At 41.6% G+C, this 26391-nt stretch overlaps 1 protein-coding gene across 1 annotated transcript; it reads right to left on the bottom strand.

Annotated features, from left to right (window-relative positions):
• Positions 1-13115: 13115 nt before the first annotated feature.
• Positions 13116-25205, bottom strand: wnt8b (wingless-type MMTV integration site family, member 8b). Its single transcript, XM_067972376.1, has 6 exons — positions 25168-25205; positions 24751-24784; positions 22970-23108; positions 20810-20935; positions 20567-20709; positions 13116-13679 (listed from the first exon to the last, which is right to left on the bottom strand). The coding sequence occupies exons 2-6, from the start codon at positions 24763-24765 to the stop codon at positions 13116-13118; spliced, it is 987 nt and encodes a 328-aa protein (XP_067828477.1). The 5' UTR covers positions 24766-24784; positions 25168-25205.
• Positions 25206-26391: the final 1186 nt, after the last annotated feature.

Below are 26391 nucleotides of genomic sequence, written 5' to 3'. Positions count from 1 at the left end.
CTTTGTCTTAATTTTAGAAATGTGGAAGGATTTTGAAATTGAATTTAAAATTCTCTGCAATCTTTTTTTTTACAGCTGTTCATACTCTTCATTCAGTTATACTCCCTATGTCATTAAATAAGCTAAGAGCTGAAATTGGAAGAGTCCCGGCTGAGGTTTTGAGACGGCGCAGGTCAGGGATCATGTGTTTTTGTATTAGTAGCATTCATTGGTGTGATGCAAAAACAATCTGAGGTAAAATCATAGAATCATACAGCACAGAAGGAGGCCAATCAGCCAATAGCCCTGCAACTTGTTTCCTCTTCAAGTAAATGCCCAATTCCCTTTTGAAAGTTACCATTGAATCTGCTTCCACCACCCTTTCAGGCAGTGCATTCCAGATCGTAACTCGCTGCATAACAAAATTTCTCTTCCTCTCCCCTCTGGTTCTTTTGCCGATTATTTTAGATCTGTGTCCTCTGACTAGCAACCCTCCTGCCAGTGGAAACAGTTTCTCCTTATTTACTGTATCAAAATCCCTCAGAATTTGGAACACCTCTATCAAATCTCCCCTTGACCTACTCTGCTCTAAGGAGAAAGCAGGATGAAGTGATTTCTCCAGTTGATAGACGTGTTAAAGCTGTCTCTCATTTATCGAAGATGCAGTCCTTATGCTTGTTTGTTGTCTCATGCTGGTGTCTCCCATTGTGTCATTAAGACACACTCCACCACTGAATAAATAGTTTTAGAATCGCATTCATAGAGAGTGCCGTTAATACTCCTATTTCTTTTAGTTTTTTGTATGCATGTCATAATTCGTATGCTTTTCCAAAGCATGACTGACTGGATCTCAAAACTGAAGATAAGTGCTTTGGTGCTGTAATGTTCTAAGATGACCTCATCATGAAATTAATCCTCCCCTCTCCTGTTCTAGTTTGACATAATTTAATATGTGGAGATTGAACAAGTGAAGAATAGCCTTAGATTTCCTACTGTATATATGGTTTAATTCATTCTTTGAATATGTCTCAATCTTTAAGGTTAGCTACCTTTCTTTGAATGATACTGTCTACATACCCCTGGCCACCCATGCTTTTCTGGTTGTGGGAATCACTGTTTTAATCAAAGTGGCCTACATTCTCCTCAGTGCTGCCCCTGAGCAAAAGAACTACTGCATATCATCCAAAGCTAACCTGAATACTTTGGGAGGGTCACAGTCTCTAAGTTTTGCATCTGATTAGTCCCTTCAGTGACAACTTGAGGCTGTTCCTAAGTATATAAGGATATATTCCTTCAAAGAGTCGGGAACGTCCTATTAAAGGTAAGTTATCCATCATTTTAATTTTATTTTATATTCTACCCACCCAATAATACATATCCCATGCATGCCATTCATTGTTCTTTACTGTGCTTCTGAGCAAAGAACTACAATTTATATAGCACCTTTCACATCTGAAAATGCTTCACAGCTAATGAATTACTTTTGAAGTGTTATCACTTTTACGTCGGCAAATGCAGCAGCTAAGTTGCACACAGCAAATGAGATGAATGTCGTTAATCTGTTTTGGTGGTCACTTGGGGATGAATGTTGGCCAAGACACTTCACTGCTCTTGAATAGTGCCATGGAATCATTTCTGTCCCTCTCAACAGGCAGACGTGGCCTCAGTTTTGCATCTCATCCAAATGACAGCATGCTCTGACATTTCAGCACTTCTTCACTGTGGCACTAAAGCGTCAGCCTAGATTATGCGCTCAGGTCCTGGAGAGGAGCTTAAACCAAAACCTTCTGACTGAGAGGCAAGTGCGCTACCAACTGAACCAGACTGAGCATCCAGTTATACTTATATCATTTTTAAAAACTTTATTTGCTCCCTCATGGTAGAGCTAGTTGAAGCAATGCGTAGCTAAAGCACACATACAGTTTTGAATACTGGTCTGTGCCAAGCTAGCTGACCTAAGCTGAGGCAGCAGTAAAGGTTCTACAATTGGGCTCAAGTCTCCTGGATAAGCCAGAGTTCCTGTTCCCCAGTATTATCCAGCAATTTTAGCTGGAAATGGGTATTTAGGGATGTTGGGTGGGGAAAGCATCTGGATAGGCAATAATGATCCCCACAATCAAATAGGCTGTTGACATTTGCTGTCTGATACACGAAGAATGGTCACTTGGGCGCCAGAACAACTAAGGGAAGGGAGAAATATTTATTTCAAATATTCTTAAATGGGCTGCTTCACTGCATCGTTAAAAATCTGTCAGGTCACTGTTCATTTAGGAATAGCTCATACTGAGCAAGGACTTGCTGTCTGTGGCTGCAAACTCGACAAGAATGGAAAATAAACATTGAGACATATTTAGGAGGTTTAGAAGTTAAAAGAAAGGAGGCAGAGTGGCAACATCGGTAATTAGAGGGAATACATGGTGTAGAGAGGGTTGATGTGGACGAGGGTTACAGACGGCATCAATATGGTTGCAGCTCAAAGATAAATGGGACTTGTTACATTAGTTGGGGTGCATTACAGACCTCCAAATCGTGGTGAGGAAGAGGAAATCTGCAGTCAAATTAGAGAGAGGTGTAGGAATAACAAAATTATTGTTCCAGGAGATTTTAATCATCCACTTTACGATTGGGATAGATAGAGAGTAAATGGAGAAAAGGGACTGGAATTCCTAAAATGTGTACAGGACTCCTTCCTCAAGCAGTATGTTGGTAGGCCTACAAGGGCAAAGGCATTGCTAGATCTGGTTTGAGTAATGAGATAGATCAGGTAGATGAGCTAAATGTGGATGAGCACATTTGGGAATAGTGACCATAATATGATCAGGTTTAAGATCCAACTAGAAAGGAAAAATGTCAGTTCACAATCTAGAACACCAGATTGAATTGGGGCAGCTTTCGCTGAAGTAAGTTGGGAGGAGAAATTGCAGCACAACAGTGGGAATTTTAAAAAAAAATATTTCAATGGTACAGATTAAGTAAATTCCATTTTTAAAAAAGAAAGGATCTACTAGTAGTTTCAGGATGCCATGGATAAATAGAGGTTATTTATTAAAATTGAAGAACTATAAGAATAATGAAAAGACTAAAGATGACTAAAAAAATAAGAAATTAAGAACCGGGCATGCAAAGCTAAGGGGGAATATGAAGAAAAAAAATTCAGAAGTCATCAAATGGAACAGTAAAGTACTTTACAAGTATATCAGTTAAAAAGAGAATGGTTAAAAGCGGGGTGGGACTCCTGAGAGCTGAGGACTGTACATTTGTAGAAGATCAAAAAATGATGGAGGTATTTAATAAGTAATTTGCGTTGATCCCCACTAAAGAGAAGGATATCAGAAAGGAGATGAATCCTGAGGTGGTTGAGAGTGTGAGATGGATGACATTATGATAGATAAAAGGCAAATTTTAGATAAGTTAAGCTAATGGAGGACAAAGCACCAGAGCCGGATGGGATACATCATAGGATCCTGAGGGAGAAAATTGGCGAGGCCCTAGAAATTCTATTTCAGGGCTCTGTGTGTTGGAGTACTGGTGAGTGGCCAATGTGGTACCCAGTTTTTGAAAAGGAAGATGGCTAATCTGGGTAATAGCATGCCAGTTATCTTAACATCTGTGGTAGAGAAAATCTTGGTAATTTCATCCTTAATTAAAGACGCTATGTATCTAGATAAACAGTAAAAAAAAAATTAGCACATATTTCAAAAGGGACAATCATGCTTGACAACAACAACAATTTGCATTTATGTAAGGGCTTTCAATGTAGTAAAATGACAAACCTCAGAATTCTTTTGAAGAGTTAATAAATGTGGTAGACGGGGGAAATGCAGTGGATGTAGTGTACATGGACTTTAGAAAAATCTTTGATAAGGTACCATGTGAGATTAATCTAAAAGATTAAAGGGTATGGAATTAGATGGAGGATACCACACTGAATTAAAAACACGAATCAAGGAAAAGGGATTTAATGGATTTAGGAAGAAGGTGGGTAAATGTGGTTAGAACTATTTACTCATGTGGAGGGTAAATGCCGGCTAGGACTGGTTTGGCCAAATGGTCTGTTCCTGTGTTGTAGATTCTGTGTATTTCTATGTAAATTGTGTACTAGACATCATAGCTTCAATCAATCAGAGGATAGAAAATACGCACTAAAACAGATTGGTAAAGGGTAAAGCAACTAATTAAATTTATTTACAGTGAAATAATATACAGAAGCAAAAATACTAGGCATCTACTGTACAGTGCAAGTGATAATTTATAATAAGTATATCTATAATATCCACTCTGTCTATTTCACAGAGTATCTTAGAATGGAAGAGTAACTTGTCCCGGTGCAGACTTTCACTTAAAGATATATGATCCAACCACCATTGGAATTCTTTAATCGGTCCAGAGTTCATAAAACCAAGAAGGAATACAGAACACACAAAGACCCATTGCTTCATACCCTCAATTCGTTTGAAGATGGGATTCCCACCAATTGTGATTAAAGCAACAATACCATTTTGACACGTGCCAATAGCGCACCATCTCTTAATCTTCCTCTAAAATTAGACTACAATTTGAGGACCTCATAAAATGCTAATGAGAAATTAAACACACGTTGTCTGAATCTTAGCTGGCTTCATGAGGCAGTATCAGTAGCCACTCACTGGCAAACGTTCATTTCACAATAAACTCGAATAAACTATCGAATTCACACCTAAATAAAAGTGTTCAGTGGCAGTTGTGTAGACAAAGCATCTCTGGCCAGCTGTTTTAGACATAAAGTGAGTGGCATCTATTTTCGATAAGGCTTACTACAGCTTTTAAGCATATATGCAAATCTAACGGGTCAAAACTCCTGTATTTGTCACAAAACTCTTTTCATGAACGATTGCCTCACTCTTCTTGAGAAGAGGTGTAGTTTGCATTTCGTAAATATGTACTGGAAGATTTTCTTGTGCTTGCTAATTTTATTGAAATAGTAGACATGTACAAAACGTGTATGAAGTAGTGTTGGCCAATTTATACATCTGTCTACTTTTTCACTGAAGTTAGTGAGTAGAGGGAAATATTGTCCTTATAGTTGAGTTAATCCATATTTACACAATTTAGTTATAACTAATTTCTTACATATACAAATCATGCCAAGCTTTGGGTTTGTTCCTCGGTCATTTTACAGTTTCTTTTTTGTATTCAAGGTGGGGGGGGGATGTTAATACTGGGGGTGGGGACACTCGGACATTGGCATTTTGTATCAGGACAGGTACAGCATATGCGTTAGATGCAGGATAAAATTTCCTCCACTCTCCTATCAAATCTCAAGGGCAATTAGGGATGGGCAATAAATGCTGGCCTTGCCAGCGACGCCCACATCCCATGAATTATTTTAAAAAACGCTCCCAGGTTCACTATAGTAGGTTACACACAGGGTAAAACTTAACACTGCCCCAACAATATGCCTTAATTTCAAACTCCTAAGGGAAGCTCCTACCGTGTTAGCGCCTATATTGCCACTTCGCAAGTCAGCTATCTTTGTGGCTTCTTGGAACGAAACTGCAACTTCCAGCTAAATCCTGGGCTGGTTTGGTGGTACACCTGTGGTCACAGTAACTAGGTTGAAACATAACTCATAACGCATTACCCTTATAAGCCATGTTTACAGTCAACAGAAAAAGGAGATATTGATCTGGGCTGAATTCAAACATAGGTCCATAGATGAAAGGTGATGTACTAACCAACCCAAGCCGTAATAGAGTTTCTGAAGCATTGGTAAATGTGAAACTCGCCTCCCCTCCCCCTTCCCCCTTAGGGCAGTTCTCTGGATCATTATTTGCCACTCCTTCAGAAATATCTGTCTCAGGGTAAATATTATATAAATGTATCCTTAATATCATACTGAGGGTTATCGTTGGAAGAAGGGAGAAGTTAAAAGATATGTTTTCACACAGAGAGTTATCAGAAGATGAAGTCCTTTACTGCAAGTGAGCACGGCGGTAGGGACTTTAACATCATTTAAAGGGGAATCGGATGTGCAAAGGAAGAATAGACAAGGATACGGCAAATGGTAGGGAACTGGGATTAAAGTGCTCAGTTCAAATTGAAGAGCTAGCACAGGCTCGAGCGCCATGAATCCAAAGGCCTCCTTCCGTGCTGTAATGTTTCTGATTCTATGATCAAGTCTAGCCTCTCTGATTCTACAAAACGTCCCATCAAATAAAGTTTACTGCATTGTCTTTTTTTACTGTTGTTTTACATTAAAGATTATCATCCGGTCACAAAACAGACCAAGAAGAAGAGAAAATACCCCACCTTCCCCCCGCCCCCCCCCCCCAAAAAAAAACAAAATCGTCTCAACTTTTGGAACTGTGGGCAAAAAGTATCCTGAGAGAGGTGAATGGAACTTTAATCCTTGATGTAGATAACATCACGTCTCCTCGGTTGGGTTTAGTGATCGTGTGTGTTTTGAGGTTGTTTGCAAGCATTTGTTGATAAAGCCACTTGTTCTGGTATAATACTTGCACTAACTTCTATTCAGCGAACAGTGTGAGACTATGCAAATACTTTTCCCAAATCCTTTCAAGCAGCCAGCTCATTGAAAGACAGAGGAGATTACATTGTTCAGCAGCTGCGGATTTCGAGGCTGATTTAAGTCGTGAGTCATTGTCACGCCGATAAAGGGAGCCTTGATGAGTGAAAGAGCAATGTGCAGGGCAAGAAATGTGCACGAAACTCCTCAGGAGACACGCACATTTTCCCAAACTTTAAGGGGGAGATCTAAGGTAGCGTGAAAAAGGGATTTGCATGCAAAATGAAGCAACGCAGGGACACGTCTTGCCTGCTTGGTTAATGCTTAAATCCTCCCAAAAGTTAATTAAACTTGCATTATACAGTAAAGCAACTTGAAATCGCACTAATGTTGAGGTATTCCATGGAGATTAAGGGTCGGCACAATGGGAATAGAATTTACATGGTAAATGCTAATATGACCAATTAGATTGGGAGCTTGTGGCTTGGATGGTCTGAGGGAGAGGCTCTAGTTAAATTGTCCAAAGTCTTTTAAACTTTTATTCCGTTTGTTTATATTACTTTGCATTAATATTGCAAATTTTGATATTTTTCCCATTTCCCAACACATTCCATCCCAAGAATTCCAAAAAAACAAGGGGAAAAAACAGGGACTTGGCCCACTTTAGGGCATCTTACACGAAAGTGAATATCATGCTTGCCACCATTACTATCTGCAGAATATTGTAGTGTTAGAAAGCCAAGTGTTTTATTTAACGCGAGGTGCCCACGGCATTAATTGGGGGAATTTTCTGCGTCACCTAAACTAGCGTGGGATATCTTCGAGCAAGGATAAAAGGTGACAATTGGAACAGACAGCCCGAGGTGCTAATCACTGAACGTCTCTTGGCTTTCAATGGACTGTATAACATACACCCTAGGAGATACAGCTTTTAAGAACTGGTTTCTATCTACACTAGGAGGTGCACCCGAGGCCACTCTCTACTGTCTAGACTAGAAATTCACCAAGGATTGATTCCCTCTCCCTACACTAGCGAGTGTCCCACCGTCTATTCGAACACTTACACCCCCCTCCAAAGCTTCCTTGCATTGTGCAGTCTATTCTTGTAGGTACACGGTCTCTAAGACCACCGGGCCATTCTCTGCACTACACCAACAGGCTGAGAATGTATCTCGCTCCTCACCTTAACAGGTACAGCCTCTTTTGAGCTAGGCTGCCTCTACACTGTCCACAGCAACCCGCACACCCTCTCTGGCGCACCGTCTCGGGTTCACCGCCCCGGCGAGTCTCTGTGCGAACGATCAAGTTGTGTCCGGTGAATAATGACTTTGAACGGCCGTGTGCAACATCGAGAAAGGGCTTAAGAAAAAAAGCTTCCTGTCAAATATTCATTTCTCTGTGAAATCCCTTTACTATTTTAATGAAGGCGTCGTTTATTTTGGTGTATGTTTTGGTGTTAGTCCGTTTGTTTTTAACGATTTAATGCTTTCGTTAAAATAGCGGACAAAGGATTTTGATGCCAGCCTTGGTGATTAATATGGTACAAACCGATTAAAATCGTTTGACGGGAAGAGAAGGCCGAGAACATCCTAAATACAAGACATGGAGCTGAGCAACCCGAGAAAGATATGGCGCTCCTCACTTAGACCCTCTGCTTTTGCTCGCTGTTCTTTCTTGCCTCATCTTTGTCCTCTCTCGGGGGGTAGGGGGAGAGGGGATGAGGGAGAGGGATCTCACACTCTCTTTCCCTCTCTGTGAAGTATCTAACGCGTTGGTTTCTCTGTTCATCCTGCTATCTAATCTCTGGCTGCAGACACTCTTGTCCGATTCTCTCTCCCTCTCTATACACGTTAGATACAAATTGACTGGGAACATTTAATAGGATGGAGCTACCCGTGAAATGAGATAGAAATCTGATGGAAACAGAGAGTTTTGGGGACATGGTAACTGGAGTGGAACCAAGGTTGCTGTATTAGATTAGCCTGACTTCGATTTGTTTGGATAATACACAGGGATATATATTTATAATATTACACACGGGGGTCTGTCTATATAATATATGGCAAAAGAACCAGGGGAAGATGAAGAGATTTTTTATGCAGCGAGTTGTGATGATCTGGAATGGCGGTGGAAGGGCGGTGGAAGCAGATTCAATAATAACTTTCAAAAGAGAATTGGATAAATAATTGAAAAGGATAAAATGCAGGGCTTTAGGGAAAGAGTGGGGTGAATTGGATAGCTGTTTTAAAGAGCCGGGACTTACACGATGGGCCGAACGATTCTATGATTGTATACAGGGGTATAAATCCATATACACACCCATATTAGGTGTAATTATTTATATTGAGAGGAGGCGGGCGTCGGAGCGGCTTTGATGCCTTTCGTTCTCTGAATAGGTTGTTTGTCGTTCGTTAATATTTTTCGTTGAACAGAAATATTGCTGTATTGAAGATCCATATTAAGAGTGGGACCAAACACCGAGAAGGGCCGGACCTTTCTGAATATTGTTTATTGAATTAGGAGACACGAACAAAGATCAGAGGAGTGATGTGAAATATAAATGTGGCTGGGTATTTTTACATTTTTATTTCAAAACACTTTGAAAAATCCATTGCATCGCAAAATACACAGGCGAAATGTACTTTAAAGGAAAATATGAGAGTGATTTACGACGGATATGGAATTGAGCGAATCGGTCAATTCTCTGCGGTCAGTGACCGAGGGTCGGGTTCATAGAACTGGCAGGTGAGAGATTCCGGTCCTTCCGCAGGATTCCGGTGAAATAGATTTGAAACTAACCCGGCAGGGCCCGAATCGAGCGTTTAAAGGTTGTACAAGTGGAAAGAACCCTAGAAATCTGAAATAGAACCCCCGCCCAAAGGTGACAGACAGAAAGGATCCTCCAGACTGCCTTTCTCGTTCAGATGTTTTTCCAACATTCTGTTTCTCTGATGTTACTGAGCTGGTTACTGTAGAAGGCGAATTCTGTATCTCCTGCCCGTTTCTCCCACTTAATGCAGTGAGTGTGTGGTGGCGGGAGGCGAGGGGAGGAGCGGAATTCCGGGGTTAACACTTTGCATTTACACCCGTTTCAGGCATTTCGCAGGTGACGTTCTACAATTACAAAAAATAAAACTGGGGGGAAAAGTGACTCATGTCTAAACTAACGATATAAAATCTTATTCAAATATTCCACTGTAGTTATATAAAGCCTTAATTCTATTATAAAGCTAAGATATCAAACAAATGTTTTAATCTAACAATATTCAGCTCTAAGAAAATCATTTAATATCAAGTCTCACTATAATATGAAAGCTATAATGTGTTAGAAATGGATCGACAGTAATGTTCTCAATTATACGGGTTCGAATTTAAAGTGTTTTTAATATTACAATTCACTCCTTATTAAACATGCACCTGCATCCAATGTGATGTGTATATATAGATTGAGTGTATATAGATCGCGTATATATGTTTGTGTTTATATGTATATACATTGTGTATATATACATTGTGTCTTTATAGATTGTGTATATATAGTGTATATGTGTTTGTGTTAATATATGGTATGTATGTATGTAAAATGTGTGTATATTTATTTATAATATGTATGTATAAATTGTGTATAAAATGTGTGTATATAAATTGTGTATAGATATTGTGTGTATGTATATAAAGTGTGTATATATAGATTATATGTATATACATTGTGTATATATATGTGTTTATATATAAAATGTGGTTGTGTATATTTTTAAAAATGTGTATATATACACATATTAATATATGTTTGTGTTTACATATAAAATGAGGTTGTAAATATATGCATATTTAATAAATTTGCATATATATAAATTGTGTATATATATGATATGGTTGTATATGTGTGTGTTTGTGTATATATATATATACAGTCAATCCCAGCCAGAATCCCAACAAAGCGAGTGTGATAGAATTTTCCACTACTGATTTACACCTATATATTAGCGCCATAAACCATGACGGCAACATTGTTTTATAATTAAACAATACAGTTTTAATGCCGATTGCTTTAAGCGCTCACGGGGCAACAACAAAGGGCAGGAGGCTGACATTAATGGTTTAGAGTTTCTGAATTCCATTCGTATGGTTTTGGCGGAAAATGCTCCCAGACACAAGCAAGAAAAAAAAAGCGCGCTGGTTGAATAAGATATTTGATTTTCTGGTGTAACGGGAGCCGCCAGTAAATAAGTACAAACTGAGCCATCCTTTATCTCAGGGCCTCACTCCGAGCTCACAAGTGCCCGCATCACAGAAACAGGTAAACTCTACAAATAATCGGGGCGAGAAAGTAAGGAAACCGTGTCCCACATCACAGAGGGAACAAGATCTAAATTATCTTTAATTACAAACTGCACAACGTCTACACTTTAAAAAAAAACTAACATTGAGAATCAAACTGGATCTCAGGGCAACACGCCTGGAACTAACGGTGCAATAAATTAACGATGTACAAAGTGCTTAATGTTCCTATGTATAATACAACAATTAAATAGTAATTTCCCGTGGAGTTGGAGTAACCGCCGCTTATTAATCTTCTCAAAGTAGGTTAACGTTCTACAGATTTCAATACATTTAACTTGCATTTGTTCCTTTTACCATTTTAACATAATCGGCGGATCAATAACAATTTTTATCTGTGTTCCTGTCCCTTTGGAGCACAAAGATTTGGGTATTGAGCCCAGTTTTATGTATAATTACACGTTATATAAACTGGGAGGCCTTAAACTATCAGGTTTAAGTCGTTAAGACTCGGATGTCAAATCAAATGATCAGGATTTAAGATCTAGATTTTTCCTTCGACTATTTGACTGGATAATGTACACGTGGAGAGTTAATCCGATAGCTGGATTGCATACATCTGGCGCTAGTTCAAATCAGAGCTCCTGTTAATTATCTCAGGAGGCTCCGTTCTGTTTTACAGTAGTTCGGCGGGAGGAGATGGTCGCTTTCAGTATCGCTCTCTGTAACCCAACTACCTCACCCACATGGCGCTGCACTAGACGGAAACAGGAAGGTCATTTCAATCAGAAAATATCCCTTCCCTGAGCCCAACAGACTGGGTTTAGCAATATTTATACAGCACGTGTAGGGAGCAGTGCTTGTTCCCCCAAAAGGCTGTTAAGCCAAGGTCTATTGAAAGCTTCAGAACTGAGATTGATAGATTTTTGTGAGGTAAGGGTATTAAAGGACATGGAACCAAGGTGGGTAAAAGTAGTAGAGGTACAGATCAGTCATGATCTAATTGAATGGCAGAACAGGCTCGAGGGGCTGAATGGCCTACTCCTGTTCCTATGTTCCTGTTGGATTTATTTTAAAGAGCACATTTAAAGTCCTCTTCACTATTTTTTTCACTTCATGTGCTATCAAGTATCTCATTCTGAAGCCTCTCCCCAATTCTGTACCCCTTGTCCCGTTTAAGTCAATTAAAAAAATAAATAAAAATTACTTCCCCAGTCGTCTTAGCTATAAATGGAATGGTTTACAGAGAATAAAACCCTTCAGGGTGGCGTTCACCATATTTTGCAAGTGCCGTCCTGAATCGGGACCACCGGAGAGGAATCTCATCATATCACCTGTTTTGGGGGGCACGGTGGGAGTAATGTTCTGGGTGTGCCCTGGTGCCAGGGAGCATCGCCCACTGGCAGCGTGTCTCAGAAAATTGTTGGCATATTGTCCACTGTTTTGATGGACGAAGGATCTCTGATAAGTATTTGTTGTGGGCCTGATCTCAAAAAACTACCCCCAAAATATTTACTTCAAGCAAGCAAGTCTATAACATGGAACGCTGTAATAGAGAGACACCAGGTATGTTCCATTTTAACATTCAGGATTGTGGGCCAATTCAGTAGAACTCACTTGTCCGTTAGTGTATTTTATTAATATATTCTAATGAGGATGACATAATTGCACTAGGTGTTGCTGTCTTGTGTCACCCAATGGTTGGATGCAGGTCCCTCTGATTCCTCACACAGCGAATACCCGAGTGTTCACAGGGATTGAGATTCAACAGGCACATTGGCCTGACTCACCCCTAGTAGCACAGAGTGGAACTGACAGAGGATCTGGGTAAAAACCAAGTGGCCACTGTCTCAACCGCTGGATGACGTTGCGGTGTTAGAGAAATAAGCTAAAGTGGGGGATAACATTGTGGAAAATGGAGAGGGAAAAAAAGTCAAAAAATGAAGTTGGCAAACATAGTAAGATGAATATGTGACTTGTGAAGGTTCTGAATGCCAGTCTTGGAAAACCAACAAGAGATAATTGGTCTTAATCACGTCGCTGGTGTATGTTTTACTATAGCTTGAAATGCAGCCCAATAACCCACTACATCACCAGTAACTGCACTGTTGTACTTACTGTTTGTTGTTTTCTTAGTTGCTTTATATCTTGCAACACTTCAAAAAAATAGAACAATGCTATATGACCGAAAGAAATCTGCCCATCTTCTTAAAGGGGGCACAGTGCTTCTTTTTACATCTACTTATCGCTTTGCTAACGTTGGCCAATTTGAGACCAAGAAGGGTTGCCATTTTTTTTTAATAGTCTATTTTATTGTCACCCAAAGGGAATACCAATTCAAGGGACGGCCTTAGTGCCTCCTGCCAACTCGTGCTTCCTTCCTCTTTGAGGCACTCTCATTCCTGGATTTCTTGTCCTTCTTAACGCAGAAATATTTGGTGATGGTTTTCCGGCACTGTTCACACTTCACCGCGCAGCACCAGTGGAATTTGCAGTTGCAGCTGCTCATCATCTGTGCTCGCCTCTCCCCCACTGCCAGCCCGCAATCCCCACACAGCCTCTTGCAGCTCCGCTTCTCCCACTTGCTCAGGTGTTTACCCTTTTTGACACACTCCCTCCCTTCCGTTCCCTGTAGACCCAGGGTCTTGTTTTCCAGGCAGTAATCCGGGGAATCCTCCAGGTGAACCAGCTCTTTCTTGGAAATGGCGCTGAAGGTTTCGGCAATTGCACCCCTGCTGGCAGCGCTGTTGCCCGCCCCTTTAAGAAGATCAACTTTCAGGGCTTTGTGATACTTTTCCTTCAGGTAATTTCCCACCTCTCGGAATTCAGGTAGTTGAAGCCAGCAGGTCTGTGTAGTGCAGCTTCCAGACACACCATGGCATTTACAGGTTCGCTTCATTGTGCCTTTAACTGCCTGAGGAATAAAGATTTTAAAATTTACCATCTATTCAATAAATACAAAAAAACGATGCTGATATAATTACACACTGTTTTAGTGTGTAAAGAAAAGAACTTGCATTTACATAGCGCCTTTCACGACCTCAGGACACCCCAAAGCGCTTTACAGCCAATTAAGTACTTTTGAAGTGCAGTCATTGTTGTAATGTAGGAAACGTGGCAGCCAATTTGCGCACAGCAAGGTCCCACAAACAGCAATGAGATAACGACCAAGTAATCTGTTTTAGTGATGTTGATTGAGGAATAAATATTGGCCAGGACACCAAGGATACCTCCACTGCTCTTCTTCAAAATAGTGCTACGGAATCTTTTGCGTCCACCTAAGAGGGCAGTCGGGGGCCTTGGTTTAAGGTCTCATCTGAAAGACAACACCTCCAACAATGCAGCACTTCCTCAGTACTGCACTGAAGTGTCAGCCTAGATTATTATACTCAAGTCTCTGGGGTGGGACATGAATCCACAACCTTCTGACCTCAGAGTGCTATCAACTGAGCCACAGTCATGGATGATAGTGTATGTATCTGTGATTTAAGAAAACAATGGTTTTCTCAAAGCTACCAATGGTTGAGTGAGATGAGGGAATGGGACCAGGTGACTGAGGCAGGGCCAGGTAGCATAACATTCAGGAACCATGCTGTCGTCTGGACTTTTACTGTGTTTGCTTGACTACATGAAGCAGCCTTTCTTGCTCAGTGATCACAGGGCATGGCTGAAATGGGTTGAGATTGCTGCAAAATACTCAGTCTGGATGACGTTGCTGATCTCAAATGAGCCCCTTGGTCTTTTTCTGACCTTTCTCCTCTTAAGTCACCCCACACCACATAGCTTTGCTAACCATGAGGATAAGCATGAGGCTGGCCAATACTTCATTGCTAATATTGCAATGTAACTACCTACCAGGAGATGTCCAAAAGCCGCTTGTGGGTAATCATTCTCTCCAATTTTTCTCTTCTTCACTCCCTATATATCTGGTGTTTGCTTGTGCCTCCCTAAATTTGCACAGTTGAGGTTGTTTTGGGAAAATATATGTGAGATTCAACAGTCTACCAGTCTCCGGTATTATGCACTGGCACTTAATGTGCTGTAGCACTCTACTTAAATGCATGTGGATATTGTATAATATAAGGACATTGCAAGAAACAGGAGCTGCAGCACTCAGACTCTATAATAATGGGAGACCCTCACAAGATGCCTACATTTTGGGAAAAGCAGAGTATCTACTGATCCAATATTTTCATTTACACAGAAGGGTTTCAATGGGAGCTAATCAATCTGACTTGTGTTTTTCATTTCATTGCTTTTTAAATTCACTGTGATCGAAATCATTATTTTTAAACATTCCAGCTTTTATAAACAGAACTATTGTCAATTCAGCTCCTGTTCATTGTTCTGACCAACAAGGCCTGCATTTTATGGGACACAAGAGATGAGGAGCCCCTCAGGCAATAATCAAGAGAGGGGATAAAAAGAAAAGGAAATTCTCAATGTTGGAAATCTGAAATAAAAACTGAAATGCGCATCAGGTCTGTAAACATCTGAAAAGAGAAAAAAATAGTTTAGCATTTCAGATAAAGGCCTTCACCTAAAGTGGAATAAAGAAGGCAAGAGCATCCTAATTCAAGGACTGGCCAAAACCAAAGGTTTTATTTGAGTCTGCTGAGTATCTGATATGCACAGAATCCCACGCTTGAGTTTACAAACCAAACTACTGAGAACTCCACACAGGTAGAGTTTCTGTTTGTCCTACATGAAGTGCACACTCTTTCCTTGTAGGGACACATTCCAGTTATCCAAGTCCATAGGTTGGCAAAAGCCAAGGCATTTGGAAGCCTAAGCACACACAGGACATCGCTGAAACTTAAGTCGGTAAAACTACACTATTTACTAAGTACTGGTAAGCTTTCCATTGCTTGTCCAGCTAAGAATCTCTTACCAACGAAGGCAGTGGCTTGCAGGGTTATCTGGGGACAACTGTGGATAATCCCAACTTCCCAATAACAGGATCCACCCTTCCAGACTCCTTTAATGAGCAGGCTGGCTGGTCGTTCAACAGAGTCTGAGTGCTGGATTACTGAGTCTGTTATGACTTGGCTCCGACCTTCCATTTCCAGGCATATTATCTTGAAGTCAATTTGACCCCAAAAAGACCCTCCTTACTTACCTCACAACAAAGAGGAGAGTCAATAGTTGGTCACCATAGCCCAATTGTATCTAGGGTTCTAAGTGGATACCAACTTTCATTTGGATACAGTTCTTAGGACTGCACTAAGAATGCAGCATGAGTATTTTGGCCTTTTCTCAACTTTCTTCCATAACAGAAAAGTTCCAATGTAAAATTTTCTTGTGGCATAGAAGATGTGTGTCCAAATAGTTCTCTTCTATAGTTTAAAAATCTTAAACATGCAATGTAAAGACTTCCTTCATTAATGTGTGAAATCCAGGACCACAATGAGGTGTGAAATTTTGGCAAAAAGGGGAAACTGTTGCAGGGAGAGGACTCCAGTCAACACCAACCTGCCACCACATCATGGGGGTGTTTGTTTCACAGCTGGCAGCTCTCTTTGTCAACAGAAAGGGGTAAGAGATGACTTGATGCTTATTTTAAATTGTGTTTAAAAAGTGAAAAGAAGGCAGACTGTAACAAATTATTAGTAATTTAACTATGGTTTTACTTTTTCATATGGTGGAATAATATAGAATACTGCAATCCTAAATCCTAAATTTGATCTCTGGGTAGCATGTGTTCTGCTAATATTAGTTGAGAGCTCTCTCTCTCTCTCTCTCTCTCTCGTATAAATGCAGTGTGGGATGGGGAGGAGTGCACATTCCAGTGAATTTGGAAAATAAGTTTATAAGAGTTCTTCCCAGAGACAGTGAAATTAGTGTTTTTGATTAGTTCCTGGTTAACAACTAAACAACTAAGTAATATTTTTCTTAGGTAGGTAGATAGATACATTTATTCCCTCACGTACCACAAATAAATCTCGTCATGCAATAGGGGAAAGTAGCTTTTGATCTTTATTGTCTTTCCACTGAGGGTTTTTTTTTATAGTGAAGGCAAAGAAATATATTAGCCTAACCCTTTCTTATGTGCATCTTTTCTTCTTTACCAAATATGTCTGGAGCAGTACTTAATGTATTTAAGCAGAACATTTTGGTAGAATATTTTAAATTTAGCATTTTTAATCCAGAACTTCCCTCCAAAACTTAAATAATGGTACAGTTTGTCCAGAAGTTATTACTGTTTAGAGCAGAACTGAAAAATAACTATTGTTCATATAAACATGAATAAAAGAGATGCAGCTATTGCAACTATTTGGAATGCATTACAACATATAAAGACTTGTTCCAAGCCATTTCCCACTTATTGGTTTCTTCCTCAGCTGTACTTAGTGATTGTAGTTATGGGACAGCCATTAGTATACCCATTTTTGCTTTCAGTTACTTCAGAAAAAGTTGAACAGTTCACGCTTTATATTATTCTGGTGGTTTATACGAAACAAAACAAATTCTGATTACTCCTACAAATGGTTTTCTCTGGAAGTTTATATTCTCAGCAGTTTTCCATGGGTGGGGCAAGAACATGGTTTTTAAACAGCAAGTCCTGGCATGCTCTGTGAATGGCCAGGCTTGCCTTCAAGAATATTTTTTAGAAGTTGTATGGACGCTGTAGGCTGCTAGCAGGAGTATCTTCAATTGATGATAATACATCTGGGAATCTGCATGAATCCCAGATGATTCAAAATATTAACCCGAAAGCTACTGTTCTGGAGGAAGACACTGAAATTGGAGTGTTAATTGGAGAGCCAGTTTTATCATTTAGAACTGGCTGTACCTGTTCTTGGGCAATTGCCAGAAAGCCTAACGAGAGGGGGTGAACTTCACAAACGCAGGCACCAAACATTGTTAGGAGCATTCCAAACATAGAAACAGCCACTGAATAGCAAGGTTTAATCATTTTCTTCTACATTTTTGCATGTTTACATCATTATTATGTTACAAACTTGATTAGTACTAGCAAATCCTCAGATTAATACAGAACCCAAAATAGGGATCTAGAGGCTCTTCAAAATATATTTGGAGTGATTTGATTGGTTCACCTTTTTATTGGTAGCGGTTGCTGAGTGCCTATTTTTGATTTGTAATTTGTTTTCAAATGTGACACAGAAGTTTTACATATAGGCAGGCAAGGCACGTAAATTGTAATCGAGAAACCATGTGTTGGATGTACACAGTTTCACATCCAGAGCACATTTCTTCCCCAACATTGTCCATCGCACAACCAAAAAATCATGATTGTCTACAATTTCTCGGGCAACCAATTTTTAAAAAACATTTAAAGACTCACTTCACTGTCCCTGGGCATATCTCTCTCAAACTTCTTTCCAAGCTCTTTCAGCAGCATATTGTTTTCTCGCCCTTGCATTGCTTATAACTCACCATGAGCAATGCCACGGGAGATCTACACCGAAGTGGGTATATGTGAGGGGTTGGGGTGGGGGGTGGAGGTGTGAGCAGGACCCTGTTTATCTAAACAGTTTGGAAAACATCCCTCTTCAATATAGTGAATAATTTGAATTACTCATCTATTAGGCATCTATAAGGCAAATCGTGTTTAACTAACCTGATAGAGTTTTTTGATGAGGTAACAGAGAGGGTAGATGAGGGCAATGTAGTTGATGTGGTGAATATAGACTTTCAAAAGGCGTTTGATAAAATACCGCATCTTGTCATCAAGATTGCGGCCCATGGAATAAAGAGGGCAGTAGCAACATGAATACAGCAATGCTAAGGGACAGGAAACAGAGAGTAGTGGTGAACGATTGTTTTTCGGACTGGGGGGAGGTGTACAGTGGTGTACCCCAGGGGTCGCTGCTGGTTCCACTGCTTTTCTTGCTATATATTAATGACTTGGACTTGGGTATACAGGGCACAATTTCAAAATTTGCAGATGACACGAAACTTGGAAGGGTAGTGAACAGTGAGGAGGATAGTGATAGACTTCAAGAGGATGTAGACAGGTTGGTGGCATGGGCGAACATGTGGCAGATGAAATTTAATGCAGAAAAATGCAAAGCGATACATTTTGGTAGGAAGAACGAGGAGAGGCAATATAAACCAGAGGGCACAATTCTAAAAGGGGTACAGGAACAGAGATATCTGGGGGTATATGTTGAAGGTGGCAGGGCAGGTTGAGAAAGCAGTTAAAAAAGCATACGGGATCCTGGGCTTTATAAATAGAGGCATGATGAACCTTTATAAAACACTGGTTCGACCACAACTGGAGTATTGTGTCCAATTCTGAGCACCGCACTTTAGGAAAGATGTGAAGGCTTTAAAGAGGGTGCAGAAGAGATTTACTAGATGATTCCAGGGATGAGAGACTTTAGTTACATGGATAGACTGGAGAAGCTGGGGTTGTTCTCCTTGGAACAGAGACGGTTGCGAGGAGATTTGATAGAGGTATTCAAAATCATGAAGGGTCTAGACAGAGTAGATAGAGAGAAACTGTTCCCATTGGTGGAAGGGTCAAGAACCAGAGGGCATAGATTTAAGGTGATTGGCAAAAGAACCAAAGGTGACATGAGGAAAAACTTTTTACACTGCGAATGGTTAGGATCTGGAATGCACTGCCCGAGGAGGTGGTGGAGGCAGATTCAATCATGGCCTTCAAAAGGGAACTGGATAATTACTTGAAAGTACAAAATTTGCAGGGCTGCAGGGATAGGGTGGGGGAGTGGGACTAGCTGGATTGCTCTTGCATAGAGCTGGCACTGACTCGATGGGCCAAATGGCCTCCTTCCATGCTGTAACCTTTCTATGATTCTATGATTCCATGATTAAATCTAACCTAGTGTTGCAAGTAAACTGATGAGAGTGAAATAATTATACACACAACTTTGGTTAACCAAGATTGGATGTCCCAACAATTGGGTTAATTTTTGGGACATCCAATCTTGGTTAACCAGTCAATTTGGATCAGTGCTGTCAGAGAATGCAGGGTATAAATATTTTTGTTTACCTTGGCAAGAGCTGAATCAGCATCCAGGCTATACTTTATATTACAGTCAACCGATCAATCTGTTGTTGGTCTCAGACACGTCATTGACAGAAGACTGTTGTTCTATAGTGTCAAAGACTGGACAACAACCTAAACTGTTCTGCATGATAAATTTTCAGAGAGAGAAATGCATGTATGTGATATCACTCTATCTCATACGGATGAATTGGTAGATATGCAGACTGCTTAGGACAGGTTTACCTATAGGAAAATTAGGAACAGGAGGAGGCCATTCAGCCCTTCGAGCCTGTTCTGCCATTCAATTAGATCATGGCTGATCTGTACCTCAACTCCATTTATGCGACTTAGCTCCAGATCCCTTGATCTTTTACCCAACAAAAATTTATCGATCTCAGTCTTGAAAGCTCCAATTTACCCCCAGCATCCCCAGCCTCTTGGGGGACAGAGTTCCAGATTTCCCCAACAACAACAACTTGCATTTATATAGCATCTTTAACCTAGTATTAAATCCCAAGGCGCTGCACAGGAGCGTTATCAAACAAAATTTGACATCGAGCCACCTAGGAGATATTAGAACAGGTGAACAAAAGCTTGGTCAAAGAGATAGGTTTTAGGGAGTATCTTAAAGGAAAGAGAGGTAGAGAGGCGGAGAGGTTTAGGGAGGGAATTCCAGAGCGTAGGCCCTAAATAGCTGAAGACACTACCCTTTATGTGAAAAAGTGTTTCCTGATTTCGCTTCTGGCTCTAATTTTAAGGTTGTCCGGGCTGCAGGTGGTGTGGGCGACATAGCCCAGACATTGGTGAAGATGAGTGAACTTTACCTTCCTGCCGGCCTCGTTGTTGTGCAGGTTCATGGCGGCTCTCGCGTCCTGTCCGGTCTCCAGTGCGTCAACAAACTGTTTGGAAATGGTCTCTCCAAAGCCAACGTTATCGCTGCATCCTCCCCACAGCCAGCCCTGTCCTCCTGCACCAAGCAAGCATCGGCCACACGGTTATTGCGGCCATCGCCACTGCAGCAACAGTCCTCATCCAATACATCGCAGATATTAGTGGCCAACACTTACCCAATTGTCCATTCCTCGAATCGTCACATCCACAGTTATCAAAATCTCCCAAACTGCAGTTTCTGGTTAATGTGTACATCACTCCCGCCGAACTAATGGCGTGGACAAAGGCGGCCTCCCGGTTTGCTGTCGGTATAAATGAATTCACGTCACCTCACTTATTTCATTCAACTTAAATAATGTCCACAACACGTCCAAATAACTGTCCTGTGTCTCGATTTATATTATCCGGTTAAGATGTGTCAGGGACGCGTAATCTGCAGGTAGGACATCAAGAGAGAAAGTAAGAAAGAAATGGAGGTTGACGAGTGGGAGTCAGAGTGAGAATGAGCAGGTGAATAACGGGAGAGTGGCGAGAGAGAACGAGGTGGCGAAGATGAAGAAAAAAGGATAAAGGAAAATCCAACAGAAGATGGACGCAGAGCAGAGGATTTAAAGAGGGGATGGTATCCTACCAGTCTGAGTAGAGTCTATCGTAAGTCTTGGTGAGGCTATTGTGATGATTCAGAGAGGCATACAGACAGACAAATACAGAAAGAAGCAAAGAGAGAGAAACAGACAAATACAGAAAGAAGCAGAGAGACAGAGTGATAGACAGAAATATCCAAGGATATGGAGTCAAGGCAGGTAAATAGGGTTGAGGTACAGATCAGCCATGATCTCAATGAATGATGGAACAAGTTCGAGGGGCTGAATGGCCTACTGCTGTTCTTATGCTCCTACAAGGCAGGCATACAGGGACACAGAGAGATACAAACAAACAGAAAAATACCGATAGAAGCATACATACAGGGAAAGAGATAGATTATAAGCCGGAAAATACAAATAAAGGCAGACAAATAGGGACAGAAAAAGACATAGAAAGAAAAAAATACATGAAGAGACAGGTAGACAGAGAGATACAAACAGGAAATACAGTTTGAGGCGGACATCATAGAATCATAGAAAGTTACGGCACAGAAGGAGGCCATTCAGCCCATTGTATCAATGCCGGCCGAAAAAGAGCTATCCAGTTTAATCCCACTTTCCAGCACTTGGTCTGTTGGTCTGTAGCCCTGTAGGTTACGGCACTTCAAGTGCACATCCAAGTACTTTGAATTGAGGGTTTCTGCCTCTACCACCCTCTCAGGCAGTGAGTTCCAGACCCCCTCCACCCTCCGGGTGAAACATTTTCTCCTCAGCTCCCCTCTAATCCTTCTACCAATTACTTTAAATCTATGCCCCTTAATCACTGACCCCTCTACTAATATAGGTCCTCCCTATCCACTTTATCTAGTCCTGTCATAATTTTATACACCTCAATTAAATCTCCCCTCAGCCTCCTTTGTTCAAAAGAAAACAACCCCAGCCTATCCAATCTTTCCTCATAGCTAAAATTCTCCAGCCCTGGCAACATTCTTCTAAATCTCCTCTGTACCCTCTCCAGTGCATCTTTCCTGTAATGTGGTGACCAGACATACAGACAGAGCCTGGCATAAAGCGCGAGTGAAACTGAAAGGCAGAGCTGAGCAATAGATATACACACAGTATTATACAACCGAGAGAGAGAAAGAAAAAGAAACACAGACAGAGGTATGTAAAGAAGGGAGAGGGGAAAAAGAGGAAAAGTCGGAAAAAGAAACGGAAAATGCTGGAAACACTCAGCAGGCCAGAGAAAGATACTTCGCAGCTAATATTAAGAACCCCAGGTATTCTGAGGAAAGTCATTGACCTGAAACGTTAGCTCTGTTTCTTCCTCTACAGATGCTGCCTGACCTGCTGAGTATTTCCAGCATTTACTGTTTTTATTTCAGATTTCAAGCATCCGCAGTATTTTGCTTTTGAGAAAAAGTAGGAGGGAGTTACGCTTTGCAGCCTGAGTCAATGCTGTATGTGCACATCTGTTGATAGCAGTGTGTCTGATACTTGTACATTGCTGTCGTGCAATTAGAAAATGCACAGATTTAGAGTTTGATTTGTATTAAAGATTGCCTCCTTTCCTCTCAGTAGGTATGCAGTGGTGTGAAGCATGTGCACAGACGGTCCTGTGTCTTGAGAGGCTCGTTCCGCTGATAGCCTGGGGATGGGGAGGGTCACTGCCGCTAGCTGGAGATGCAGAGGTAATGATACGGATCCCGGATTACATTTTACTGTCCTGGACTTAAACCGAACACGTCTTACCGCTCCTCAGGCCGCTGTGTGTGGAGAGCTGCAGGGCTCTCTCGGGGCAGTTCCAGCGGTCCCAAGCGAATTGGTGTTTGCATTCCTCAATCCCACTCTGGGCTCCTGCTGCTACACTGCTGGAGTAAATCAGATAGGCCTGCGGCAAGCAAACACAGCACGTCAGAATCAGGGCACAAACCCGTCCCATCTACCTAGAGCAGGAGACCCAGCAGCTCAGAACCTGGTCCAAAACCCACCCCATCTACTTAGAACAGGAGTCCCAGCAAATCAGGACCAGGGCCCAAACCCACCCCATCTACTTAGAGCAGGAGACCCAGCAGCTCAGAACCTGGTCCAAAACCCATCCCATCTACCTAGAGTAGGAGACCCAGCAGCTCAGAACCTGGTCCAAAACCCACCCCATCTACCTAGAGTAGGAGACCCAGCAAATCAGGACCAGGGCCCAAACCCACCCCATCTACTTAGAACAGGAGTCCCAGCAAATCAGGACCAGGGCCCAAACCCACCCCATCTACCTAGAGCAGGAGACCCAGCAAATCAGGACCAGGGCCAAAACTCCAAACCCACCCCATTTACTTAGTAAAGGAGACAAACACGGGACATCACAGCCAGCCCCTCTACTAACCCCCCTTCTCTTGGAGTAAGGTCTCCAGTCTCCAGAACCCCAGGTATTCCGTTGTATGTTGGCGATTAATGCAAATCGAGGTTAAACATTGGGTTGATCGGTTCTTGCTATTTATACTGTAATTGGTACCCGTTCCCTTTCTCAGGCCTGTACTCTGTCGGTGAAGATCGCATGGAAGAGTCACAACATTCCCTGTGGGCAGCAGGGAAAGGCACAGATTCTTTACAGCTGCTAATCTTCCACCAGCCCATCTCCGCTTTCTTAAATCGGAAAACCCCAGATTAGGAGGCCCGGGGCGGTTTCATAATGGAAATGATTAGCAAAAGGCCTCATACAGTAAGTGGGAAATGGCACTCGTCAGATGATAGATCCCACAAAAATATACACCTAACAGAAATGTATTATATGTTTATATTCAGGGCTGAGAAGGGAAACTGGTATTAAATAGGAACAACCGATTAATGGAAAGTTCAGCCTCGATCTGCATTAGTTATTTATATAGCAAATATCGGGTTCCATAAAAACAGTACAGATATAGGTCTATATATCTCGTTAATGGAGACACGGACGGTTATTAATTCGATAAAACCCTCGAGATACAGGCTGTGGAATTCAGAGTCGCGGGGTCCTGTGAGATTGGACCACCCTCTTTAAATCAATCGGGTCCCAAAGCAACGAAATTGTAGATTGTTGAAGATGTCTCCAATATTCACAAAGACCCTACTAGTGATCTGTAAGGAGGAGAGGGGAGTGATGTCTCTCCGGCTTTACCCGCTGAAGTGTCCAGGATTGCTGGTAACTCTCTATTTAAATGTTTGGTACACTCAGCTCTTTAACTGACTCCCGTCAGTTCCTCAAAGGAAATAATTTCGTCCAATTATTCAAAATAACCAATTTTTATTTCTCCCCTCCTCCATTCCGTTTATCAAATGAATTTAAAACCAGTTTGTCGGGAGAAGGCTCAGATTTAGATCAAGGGGACGGTGCCCAGAATGTGAGATGCGACACTTGTTTAAAAATCTCCACATTAGACCCGCAAAATACACGAACACCGAGGACTCACTCGTTATCATTTATTATTATTTTAAAAAAGAATTTCCCAGTGTTATTATAATTTATTAATTTAAAGAAGATCAAAAAGAAACTCTCTTACCTTTGGACCAGTCATAAGAAAATTATTCACTGACCTGAAAAAACAAGAGCCAAACGATTAAGTTGTAGAAAGCTCCCAACTTTGCCCTCCGAAAATATTTGGGATTTTTTGGGGGGGTTTCTTTCTTGTCTTAAATCCTTCAAACGGCCTCCGAGGAGATTGCTCCTCTCCCCTCCCCGCTCATTAAAGTTTGTCTGAAAACTTAAGCTGATAACCTTTGGTATTGGCCCATCATGTGACGGGGAGTGGGAATTGGGGTAAAAGGCACTAAAATGCCAGAATTTCTATTTGAAGGATAACTGATCAGTAAGCAGCAGCAACGCGGAACGATGAGAGAACAAGTGTGGGGACACAGACCGAGACACAGAGCTTCGCCGTGCCTCCCCCCACCCCCCCCCCCCCGGAGGCTTCACTTACCAGGCTTGGCATAGCTTTAGGTAGATGCTCAAGAGTAAGAGTGAGTGGAACGTGTCCTGAGGAACCATCGTCCCAGGGAATAGTTATCACAATAATCAGAGGTGAATCCCACGGAAAGAGGGAGAATGCGATGGCGGATTCCTCAGAAGGACGGGGCCATCTGAAGACAGGTTCTGTTGTGTAAAGTTACCATGGGTGAAGGGGTTGATGTGAAATGGAGCTCCTCTCATCCAAGATTATCTACTTAATTACGGAGATCCTTCTCTCCCCGACTCAGCCAATCAGAACTCAAGTGGGAAGGGGGGTTTGAATTGATCAAACACAAACTACAGGCTCTTTACCGACAGAACAGAGAGGCTGAGAAATAATATCAGAGAGAGAGAGAGAGACTACAAACAGAGCAGAGACTGGGTTAGAGAAAGGGAAGGGGGGGGGGGACAGAGAGAGAGATAGAGGCACACAGAGAGAAAGAGACTGCAAACAGAGCAAAGACTGGGTTAGAGAAAGAGGGGGACAGAGAGAGAGAAAGAGACTGCAAACAGAGCAAAGACTGGGTTAGAGAAAGAGGGGGACAGAGAGAGAGAGATAGAGACACACAGAGAGAAAGAGACTGCAAACAGAGCAGAGACTGGGTTAGAGAAAGAGGGGGACAGAGAGAGAGAGAGAGATAGAGACACACAGAGAGAAAGAGACTGCAAACAGAGCAGAGACTGAGTTAAAGAGGGGAACAGAGAGAGATAGAGACAGAGAGAGCGATAGAGAGACCACAAACAAAGCAGAGATTGAGTTAGAGAAAGAGGGGAACAGAGAGATAGAGACAAAGAGAGGGATAGAGAGACCACATACAGAGCAGAGACTGAGTTAAAGAGGGGAACAGAGAGAGAGATAGAGACAGAGAGAGGGATATAGACCACAAACAGAGCAGAAACTGAGTTAAAGAGGGGAACAGAGAGAGAGATAGAGACAGAGAGGGATAGAGAGACCATAAACAGAGCAGAGACTGAGTTAGAGAAAGGGGGAACAGAGATAGAGACAGAGGGAGAGTGACTACAAACAGAGCAGATAGACTGAGTTAGAGAAAGGGGGACCAGAGATAGAGATAGACAGAGAGAGAGACTACAAAGGGGGAGGCTAATAGATAAAAGAACAGAGAGAAAGGGGAACAGAGAGCTACAGGCAGAGAAGAGAAGCTGAGATAGAGTGAACTGAAGTAAGAGAGACTGA

Source organism: Heptranchias perlo, chromosome 36 (genome assembly GCF_035084215.1).
Source record: "Heptranchias perlo isolate sHepPer1 chromosome 36, sHepPer1.hap1, whole genome shotgun sequence".
Taxonomy (NCBI): Eukaryota; Metazoa; Chordata; class Chondrichthyes; order Hexanchiformes; family Hexanchidae; genus Heptranchias; species Heptranchias perlo.
The sequence above is the reverse complement of the archived record's forward strand: the minus strand, read 5'-3'. Positions and strand labels throughout refer to the sequence as shown.

Excerpts from the sequence above, each read along its gene's own strand:
- wnt8b (XM_067972376.1), bottom strand. Across the intron at positions 20,710-20,809 it reads TTCGAGGAATGGACAATTGG|GAGGACAGGGCTGGCTGTGG; the intron begins GTAAGTGTTGGC and ends TGCTTGGTGCAG. Across the intron at positions 13,680-20,566 it reads ACAACGAGGCCGGCAGGAAG|GCAGTTAAAGGCACAATGAA; the intron begins GTAAAGTTCACT and ends TTTATTCCTCAG.